The sequence below is a fragment of the Clupea harengus genome, chromosome 3 (genome assembly GCF_900700415.2).
Source record: "Clupea harengus chromosome 3, Ch_v2.0.2, whole genome shotgun sequence".
Lineage (NCBI taxonomy): Eukaryota > Metazoa > Chordata > Actinopteri > Clupeiformes > Clupeidae > Clupea > Clupea harengus.
In genome coordinates, this window is record NC_045154.1 from 9111922 (window position 1) to 9122712 (window position 10791).

The window sequence follows — 10791 nt, forward strand, 5'->3', positions numbered from 1 at the left end:
GAAGCATTCATCTAGCAATGAATATTGAATCTAGTAATGAAAATGGTCACCATCTAGTCTTGTTTCATTAGAGAACCACATTGATTTTCTTTGATTGTTTGGTTTTGATGGCAGTAGAAAGGGTCTTAAGAGAATGGCCAGGAAGTTCATCTCCTGTAGAGTCGCCATGAGTTTTATCCCATGACCTTTAACCTCCTGGAGCCATCGGACAGTTTTGAGGCTGAGAGTCGAGGGCCAAAAATTGAACTGCTATTCACTTAAATAGCATCTCTCACACCTTATATTAAATGTTTTTTTTTCTTTTAACAGCTGTTTAAATCTCAACAGCAAGGTTTTCAACACCAGCAAAACCACCTACAACGCTTTTACATAAAAACAAAACATGTATGCTGTCAAAATCAATAGAATACTATTTGTGACAGCAAACTTCATCAGTGGCTCTACTCAATCTACATATGTGTCTATATATCAATCTCTCCATCTTTGTGTGTGTTTGTGGACAGACCGGTCTTGGCTTCAGGAGAAGATGAAGGTGGAGAAACTGCAACAGAAGATCCAGCTGGCCCTGCAACACGTCCTGCAGAAGAACCACAGAGAGGATGGCATCCTGACTAAGGTACAAACTCACACACACACACACACACACACACACACACACACACACACACACACACACACATGCAAGCACACAAACAATTGATCAGTATGATGAAACACGAAGACACATACACCAGGCACCGTCCACTCGCATAAACACTGCGATCAGTTTGAGAACCCAGAGGGATCTCTCTCTCTCTCTCTCTCTCTCTCTCTCTCTCTCTCTCTCTCTCTTATCTATCCTCATACACACGTCATATGATCAGAATGACTTGAGTGTGAGCATGTAACCTAAGGGACTATAGGACCTGCTCCTCGACTGGTGGTAGAGCTCCAGCATGTTTTCAGTCAATTAGATTGTAGGCCAAATGTACCTCCAGCGAATCTGTCAGGAGATTTCATTGATTAGATTAGGTGGTAATATACTTTTCATGCTCCCATCTTATCCTCGTAGCAACACGGATGACCCTGTTCTTTGATCCTCAGTGTGTGTGTGTGTGTGTCGGTGTGTGTGTGTTTGAGACTGGCTGTGCGTGAGTGCGCGCGCGTGTGTGTGTGTGTGTGTGTCTGTGTATGTCAAAAAGAGTTCTCCAAACCCTAACGGAATACTGAATAAGAAACTGCCTTTGCTGTCTTCTCACTGCCACCCCCCTCTCTCCCTCCCTCTCTCCCTCCCTCTCTCTCTCTCTCTCTCTCCCCCTCCTCTTCTCCACAGTTGATATGCAAAGTGTCGACGCTGCGAGCGCTGTGCAGCAGGCATACAGAGAAGCTGACGGCTTTCAAAGCAATATACCCAGACATTGTGCGCGCCCACTTCCCCCCCTTATACAAGGAGCTGTTCGGGTCGGACTTTGAGCAGGCCATGCCCGTGGACGGGTAGCTGGCAGGAGGCTACCCGCTGCCTGCCGACCCGTCTGTTGGAGGCTCGCCGCCTGGCTGGGGGAATGTCGCGCATGAATCTGAGACACTTTAAACGGTGCCCTGCACTCACCAAGATGGCCGACAACACACACATATACACACAAAAAAACACATAATGCACACAGAAGTTTTTTCCTTTGTTTGTTTGTTCCTTTTTATTCTGGTTTATCTTTCCCTGGAAGTGGTGGATTGTGGGAAGAGGAGGGGATGCAATGTGATTGGTTGGGAGAAGAGAGAGGGGTTTCTGACTGGGCAGATTTTTTTTGGAGGGGGGCGGGGGTAGTATCTGGATTTGTGCCCTCTGAAGTTTTGTTTTTGTTTGATTCATTTTGTTTTGTTTTCTTTGTTTGACACGGGTGGGATTATGAACCCAAGGGAGGTGGAGAGGAGATAAGAACACAATGCTTTCTCTATGGCTGAACTCGGAGTATTCATGCATATAACCTTGGTGTGGTCTCATGGGGGTTCACAACGACTGGCAGAAATTACGGGTTTCACAGATGAGACCCAAACATTTTTTTTTCCTAGTGTCGCTTTCATTAAATCTGGCATTTGAAAAGGTATTCCTAACAGTCTTTCGGCTGCCCATATATACAGTATAAGTAGATTTTGTGTGCTCACAAATTGATTGTTTCCTATATGCACGACTCCATCGAGTTCAGCAATTTGTTTTCTTCTTATGTTCAGTGTTTGTTTTGGAATGTGACTCCCAGATAACAAACTGACAGTAAATTTAATGAGAGAGAGAGAGAGAGAGAGAGGGAGAGAGCGAGCAGAAGAAAAAGAGAGAAACAAAGAAGAAGAGGGTAAGAGAGGGGAAGTAAATGAGAGAAAGAGAGAGTGAGAGAGAGACCACCAGAGTGTGGAGTGGAAATGTCGGCATGGTGACGTAAATGGCACCTTTTTATGGACAATCGTCAAAATCAAGAAAAAAAAAAAAAGTAGAATTCTGGTAATTCTAGTTTTAAAAGAAAAAAAATGCAATGACTTTAGCTGTCAACATGACTCCATTCACCATGGTTGCATAGATGATATCATGTAAGGCCATCTGCTATTAAACCTTCTCTGGACAGGAGCCTCACCAGTGATACTGAGGGCGCCATCAATGACAAGGGTCCATTCCACCAGTTTTCTAACGTGCTACAGGGTATACGCTCATAAGTACTTAATAAACAGAAAAAAGTAATGTTTATAGATTCTATTTTAAATATCATGTATGATATTCGTAGGTTAGACTATTCTGAACTGTTGAATTGATAAGGCACTTTTCTTTGCACCTTTCTTTAATTTAAGACTTGTATATTACCTAGTGATGTGTTGCATGTGCAAAAAGAATCACAAAACGTTGAAAAGCCACAGTGGCAGAGAGGCTGGATATGGGAGTATAGCTGCGGGCTGCTGCTGTTCGGGATTGTTGTTTTGCTGTTGTTTTGCTGTGGCTGGGTGATGTCTTGTTGGTGATGATGGCTGCTGGGTGTGTGTGTTTGTGTGTGTGTGTGTGTGTGTGTGTGTGTGTGTGTGTGTGTGTGTGTGTGTGTGTGTGTGTGTGTGTGTGTGTGTGTGTGTGTGTGTGTGTGTGTGTGTGTGTGTGTGTGTGCCTGTGTTTATTTTTGTGTGTCCCTTCATTCAACCCCCATTGCTCTGCCACATGTGTTTTGGTTTTTTGAAGCTTTGGTTAAAGAGATTGACATCCCCCTCCAGAACCTGGGCCCAACAGTGCTGTGAGGTGTGAAGGAGCTTCATGCCACTGTTATGGCTGTGCAGAAAGAGAGAGGTTTCTCTCTCTAACTCGCATTTTTTGGATTTGGGCTGATGTGAAGGCGTACACAGACTCCTCCCTTGGCAGCCCCCAAACAAAAACCATCAGACGACACACACACACACACACACACACATACACACAGAACCTAACGTGAGCCAAAGCACTCTGTCATACACCCACACACACTTTGAGTTGGCCTCTTCTGAGAGATCCATCAGCCCACAGTGTCCAATCAAAACAAAGACCAAAAAGAAAACATCCTCTTTCTCTCGTCTGCTGACGATCTCTTGTCTGTCAGCATGTGGTTGATTGGATGACTGAACTGAGGAGGGGGAGCTGTGTGCACTGCAGGAGGGCCCTAGCGCTACCGTAGCAACCCCTGTGCTCGTCCAACCAGACTGGCACTCTACCTGCACCATCGCCCATACAATGGTTCCATCTAGTGGCCGCTGGAACAATAACCGCAGGCTTCAAGTCGAATTAAAACAGCATTTTATGGTTGGTAACAGTTATGTGTATGTATGTGTGTGTGTGTGTGTGTGTGTGTGTGTGTGTGTCTCAGTGCACTTCACCGATCCATCCATCATCTTTGTCGTTTCATTGCTGATGTTGTACCCTCATTCTAGGGGCTGTCAGTGTCTGTCTGTAAAGAGTCTGAGTGTGTGTGTGTGTGTGTGTGTGTGTGTGTGTGTGTGTGTGTGTGTGTGTGTGTGTGCACGCGTGTGTTTGTTGGCTTACCTGCCTCTCAGTGAAGGCCTCAGCTCAGCTGGTTATGAGACAGCAAAGGAAAGAAGGGCAGTCAGATATTCAAAGCCTTGTCTGGTAGCAAAACTTCTATTTTTGTAACATGTACAGTACATAAGCTCATAAAAAAACGAGAGTGAGAGAGAGACAAAGAGAGAGAGGTGACACAAAAGCACTTATTTCTGCAATAATTACAATTGAAGTTTCTATCCTTTCAAGAAGAAAAAAGCTATTATTGGACAAAAGTGCTATTTTTGGAGTCTTTTGCTAATTGTTTTGTTCTAGCGTGATCAAGCTTTTGGGAATCCAACATCTCCTTGATTGTGCCATATTTGCTGTCGCTTGTGTAGTCTGTGTCCACAACAGATTGTTTAGACATTCCAAGAAAAAAAAACGAACGACAAAAAGCATGCAGAGTGTTCTAGAAAATCCCAGCCAACTCCAGACATTTCCTGCAAATACCTGAAACAGATTTAGAAACACTCTTCTTATTCATGTTTACTGTGAGGGCAGTCATTCCTCCATTTCTCCTGCATGTTTCTGCTTTCTACCCATAATGGGGAGGGGGGGGGGGGGATGTCTGAATCGGTTGATGGAGGAGCCACCGTACTGAGATGCCAGCATCTGCACATATCACCTAAAGAAGCTTCTCTGTAACGTGTCATGTCCTATTCTCCTCAGCTGGTTCATCAGATGTAACATACTGTACACCAGTTGTCATTCACAGGCCCTGCGATTAATGTTAATATCCCGTAGTCATCATTAGTAATAGTCCTGCAACTTTACCAGACAGAGACTTGCCTTTAACTCCAGACTTTTAAAAAGAAAATTATTTCAGACTGTGAATGACAATCTAGGAGTATGCCCCTACACACACACACCACCCCCTACTGACCCCCACTTGCCCTCACCTGCCCTCATCTTCAAGACAGAGCAGAGAGCTGAATTTGATCATTCAGTTAAATCACTCAGGGAGATTTTTGTTACTCTAAGCTCTAAGTAGGAGGTGTTTATTAAAGGCAGGTGTGCGTCACACCTCACAAACGTCAGATGGACCGTGCATGTGTATCTCTTTCCGGAATGTTCCCAAAGGCCTCTACACACAGAGAGCCAGACGCAGAACTGAGGGCCAAATCCAGAGTCAGCTAACATCTAGGCTTTGCAGCCTTGTTATAGTAGCCAAATGCATATCCTCAATCCTAGCAACGACACAGCAATATTCATTTAACATTAGAATTCATGAGGCATACAGACATTAACTCATCTCTACCTAAACACAAAACACAAAGTCAAATATACTTGAATACAGTTTGTTTATATACAGATTTCTTAAATACATTATTTCATATTTTGTCTGTACATTCTACACAGAATGAATGCACGAGCCCCTGCAAATGCCTAAAATACTGTTTCAGGCTTTTTGAAACCTATTTCGGGAGCCTCTTTCCATTGGGATTGGCTACTATCACCCTCTCCTCATAACCTCAGCCCATCTCCTGTAGCAGCCTGCTGTGCTGTGGATATGTATGTCTGGAAGGCTGGGATTCTTCTAGAATAGTCACTCTGTGGTGGTGATTCCACGTGCCAAATACCTCTCCGTGTTCTCTCACTAGCTGACTCCAGGCAGATAGTATTTTCAGACTTTACTGATACGGGTGTCCAAGGGGCTGCCTGTGTGGTCCTTGAGACGTTCTGATGTGCAGCAATGCCTAACCTTCAGTGTGATTCCCTGTCCCAGAAACCTCTGTCTCCCCACCAGTCAACCCCCAAAGCTATAGGGAGAAATACTATCACTCCTCGTGTGGTGTCTTGTATTAAAGTCCTGTCGATGTTGCATAGGCAAAAAAACTAAGCAATATAGTAGACTGAGGGGCGAAAAGAGACTTATTTGGCTTCTTTTTTGTTGGTGGTCAGAGGTACTTAGACATCTTTGGACCTGTGTAGTTTGAGGACGTGCCACTTAGGGAGACGCTTTGTTGCGGATATTAGAATTTGTATTTTGACTGGGTTCTGTGGTATTTGTTTGTCGTGTCTTTGAATCGGTCTGTGGTTTCTGTCCAGTGTATCAACACATGTAAAAGCAATATTAGTATGTTTGTAGGTGTTAGTGTGTGTTTTTGAGAGGCAGTCTGTGTGTGAACACATATGCACACATATGTGTGTGTGTTTGCTTTTCTGTGTCCATGTAAGTTACTCCAGTCGAATCCCAGACAAGGCTTTAATCGATGCGGAACAGCAGGGTAAGATGATCAGCTGTGTGTGTGTATGCGTGCGGTGTTACTTTCCCAGTTTAAGGTGATTTCTTTTGTTGTTGTTGTTGTTTTTTTCGGGTAGCAAAGAGCTCAAGCTCTCTCTCTCTCTTGCGAGGCTGCACAAGCATGCCGTAATGCACCTCATCTCTCCTGCCTATTCATCGCCTCCTTATGCAAACCAATCAGCGACCTTGTCACGACCTTGTCACGACCTGCGCAGGCACTGGCATTTTGTAACCCTCCCTTCGTGCTAGAATGCGTGGCGCCCATCTTGTGTTTGGACTGCCTGCTGAATTGTGACATCGTGCTCTTTTAGATATATAGTAATAAGACATGAAGTGTAACGTCACACTCGTGACAGTGTCCATATTCAGAAGGTGTGGAGGTATGACCGAGATCCCAGATCAGCCATTCTCCTTGCAGTTTTTATATATATAAAAAGTTACTGAAAGTCTGTTTTATCTTCTCCCAAAAGCACATCTGACACAGTAATTGAAAGTGAAATATGTTTCAGAATATAGAAATAAAAAAGATCATTAAAAAATAAATAAAAAATGAAAAATCTTTTAGCCATAATCGAATGTCAAGCAATAATATATATGGTGTATTATTATAATTATTAATTTTGTGCATAGGCTTTGAACATCTGCATGTAAATACACCTCTTATTTATCTTGGGTTATGTTTTAACTTTGTGTTTCTTTGTTTGTTTATTTTACCTTCTTTTTTGATTTTGTTTGTTTGTTTGTTTTTTGTCTGTATATTTGACTGGTTCTGTTCCCGGGTGGAGAACTAAGAACTTCATATGGCCTGTATGCTGTAAAGCTTCATTTCTCACTTTCTCTCTCCCTCACTCTCTGCTTTTTAATTCACAATATTTAATGTTATTATTGATCACATGTATAAAGTTAACTTTGTAACTTCTGTCTGTATAGGTAAGAAGAAAATACTGCTATTAAGGCCTACTCAGTGCAAATATTTATCTGTTTATTGAGTACACCATGCTGTAAAGATATCTCTGTTTTTAGTATACTTCTCTCTTTTAGACTTAGTTTGATAGAGGTAGGGTGTGCACATTTAATTTGTGTTATTCAGATGTGTGGTGCTAGGTAAGTTACTTTTGTGAACAAAACAAATCTTGATTCATAGACTAGGCCACCCTTTTAGTCCACTCATTTCTCTGAGTATTGATGCATTATTGATATTAGGACTCAATAAATGATAATTATAATGATAACAATGGTAAAGAAACTGATAGTGGTTTTAAAATGACTTTAATACCCAGCGAGTACCTGTATCAGTGTGCTAGTCTTGGGATATGGCTATTTCCTTCACACTTTAAGATTTTTAGCAAAGAAAAAAAAACAGTATTGATTAATTCAAAAGGCTATTAAACTTGCATTTCTCATTTTTTATTTTTTATTTTTTATTGAAAACATGGAATGGGTTTGCTCATGCTTGTAAACTACAGTATTGTGTTTCTCCTAGTTCTGATTGTGAAAACCACTGGTTGGATATGTTGCTGGTTTGTTTTGCAAATACAAATACCTACAGCTGCGGGTTTTCGGTATCTACAGCTGGAAAGGACTTGAGTTCTTTAAACTGATACTGGAAATAACTGTACGGGTGATGCTTGATATAAGGCACATTTTTGCTCCCTTATTTAAAATTCAACCAGCTTCTTTTGATGGCAGTTTCCCGGAGACAACCGTCACAGATTCCTGTTTTACAAGCAACTTGTGTTCCTGCTCACCCTTACAAGAATTCATAACTCAAATGTACAAGAAAAAAAAACAGCTAAACAAAATCATTTGTTTATTTTGTTCCTCTCTGTAGCAGTCAGATAATACTCGCAATAATAAACATTGAACTACACTGAGCGATCCTTAGTGTTACAGGATGCAGACATTATATTCAGCTGTTGCTATTGTTTTGTTTCTTTTGATTTTCAAACATGTACTCGAATGACAATGTATTTGCACATTTAGGTGACTTTTATCTATCTTGTGTGTCCAACTTTTTCATACGCTGTCTTTATAAGTAATTGGTGTTTTTCATGTTTGTTTAAGACCATAGAAACAATTAGGTCCATCTATTGCAATGTGCTGTATATTTCAGTTGACAACCCATTTTTTGCAATGCTCAGTATATCCACTCTTATCCATTTTCATTTTCTGTCAGCAACTCAGCTAAGACTGTTGAACCATTATAATGTAAGAGAGCATAATGGCCTGTGTGGTCTAACAGACATTGGGTAAAAAGACAACTGTGGCAGAATCAGGTTTAGATTTCTGTAGAAGAATGGACAGTTAGACAATCCACTTTTTTGTTCCACCCTCAGTTTTACAATGTTAAAACTTCAGTTTATTGTTGCAAACAAAAAAAATGACTAAAGCATTGTATTTTAAGTATTCACATGTGTATGTAAAAATATGCATACTACACATCTGGATCTGTTAACTGTTGTTTGTTTCATGTGAGCTTAAAGGGTTGGGAGACTGGGGGTGAGGCAGGGGTTCGGGTAGGGTGGGGGGTTGGTTCGCTCCACGTTAAAGCAGCATAAAAAATGTGGGGGAAAAGCCGAGAACGGTTTGTGGTTTGTCACAAATTTTTATGTCACACGTTTGCTACTGATCTTAAAATGGGGACAGATGATCATGTACCTTTTTACCCAGCTCTTTTAAACTCTATTTAGGAGGTAGTGTCTTCACAAGTAGTTTTGCTCCTTCTTGTCTGATTCCTAAATATGGAAAATAAGTATTTTGATTCATTTTGTAAATACAGCTGTAAAGAAAAATAAGAAATTTAATGTTGTCTTTTAAATACTTTTCATTCTAATATGAATGTTGTTATATTGTACTTAGAAAACTGTACCTTTAATATTACCTTTATTAAAAGTGCATTGGACACATCGATTTTAGATGTGCTTTATGTGCTGTTATCCCATAATAAAATTTACCGCTTGTAATGGGCTCTTATTTATTGTCTGTGTTATTTTTGTTTGGTAGATATAATAATCACAAAACAAATGTGATTAAAAATTGTAGATTATTTTTACCTGCTCTCTTTGTTAGGAGGCATGTCTTAAGTAGTTACTTTGAAAACCTCGACATCTGAGATCAATCAGAAATTATGTTTTGACCATTAAGCAATAGCCTTTTTGAGATAAGTTAATTTGAGAAAATGTTCATTCTAAATGCATCATTAGCCTTAGAAGAAGCACGTCAGGCACAAATCCATCTTATTTTGTTATAGCCTAGCCCACAGATGCATACAAATGCTCTATGATATAGAACTAGATAGTGCTGTCACTGTGTCTAGACATATGTATTGGTGCAAAATATAATTGATGCCAAACTAGACATAGACAAAACTAGACAAATTATAGCCTACCTATTTAAGTTATAATATGTGTGCTGGAACTGCCTTAAATATAGGCTACTTACAAGTCAGTTAAAGTGTTTCTTTAAGTCTCTAAAAGCGCCTGCTGAATACCTGACCTTGACCTTTACCTTTGGTTAGCCGTGAAATGGGCATATTCTCATGGGGCATTTAGGCTATATCCTAAAGTTAGTATACTAACAGCTAACAAAAATAATGACTAGCTAAGTAGGCCAAATAAAGCATACATCAAATATGTTTTAGAACTGTATCAATAGGCCTAAGTAATAACACTTTATGCCACTCACATAATATAGAAAACATCCTGACCTAAGAAGCTGTTCTCTATGCACTGCTTATTATGAACGGCTTCAATTGACAACTGCGTGTTCAACACAGGGAGGTATTATATAGATCTGGAAAGAGTGAGGAAATATCATCCCCATTAATTTCAATGGCCGGTGCGATGCTTGCTACTTCAGTCTACGAAACACCAAATTGAAATTGATCGCAGACATCTCTAAAAATGTCATCCTATGGGTGCTCAATGCCATGGCACGCGACAACGGGAACTAAAAAACTGTGTCATCTATGTGGATTGTTGAATGTTCCCGGCTTGATAACGACTATGTCATGCACAAGTTAAGAGTAGGGTACAAGCCTCCTCATGCATAGGTCTACATGTTGACAACATTTCTTTATTTCAGGATAGCGATATAGGAGACTGGCTTCTGAGATTTGTGTCAAGGCGAATGCCTTTTGGCCCATACTATTATATTAGCCTTATACAGTTGTATGAAAAAGTTTAGGCACCCCTGATAATTTCCATAATTTTTATTTATAAATTGTTGGGCCTTTGGATCAGCAACTTCTTTGTCATATATATAATACTTCATGGACAAAGTAATATTTCAGCAGTGAAATAAGGTGAATTTACGACAGCCTCCTTTTGTAAAAAAAAAAAAAAAAGCCTCTAGACGCTTTCTATTGCCTCTGATGAGTGTCTGAATTCTGGATGAAGGTATTTTGGACCATTCCTCCTTACAAAAAATCTCCAGTTCAGTTAGGTTTGATGGCTGCCTAGCGTGGACAGCCCGCTTCAAGTCATCCCATAGATATTCAATAATATTCAAG

The 10791-nt window shown here is 40.6% G+C and overlaps 1 protein-coding gene across 3 annotated transcripts in view; it reads left to right on the forward strand.

Moving 5' to 3' along the window:
• The window catches only part of roraa (RAR-related orphan receptor A, paralog a), a 251316-nt gene extending 248608 nt beyond the window's left edge, over positions 1–2708 (forward strand). For all 3 annotated transcript variants that reach the window (XM_031564481.2, XM_031564482.1, XM_012833619.3), the window contains 2 exons: positions 504–616; positions 1313–2708. In XM_031564481.2, the coding sequence (XP_031420341.1) occupies positions 504–616; positions 1313–1477 (278 nt within the window). In that variant the 3' untranslated portion in view covers positions 1478–2708. The remainder of the gene's footprint in view (positions 1–503; positions 617–1312) is intronic.
• Positions 2709–10791: the final 8083 nt, after the last annotated feature.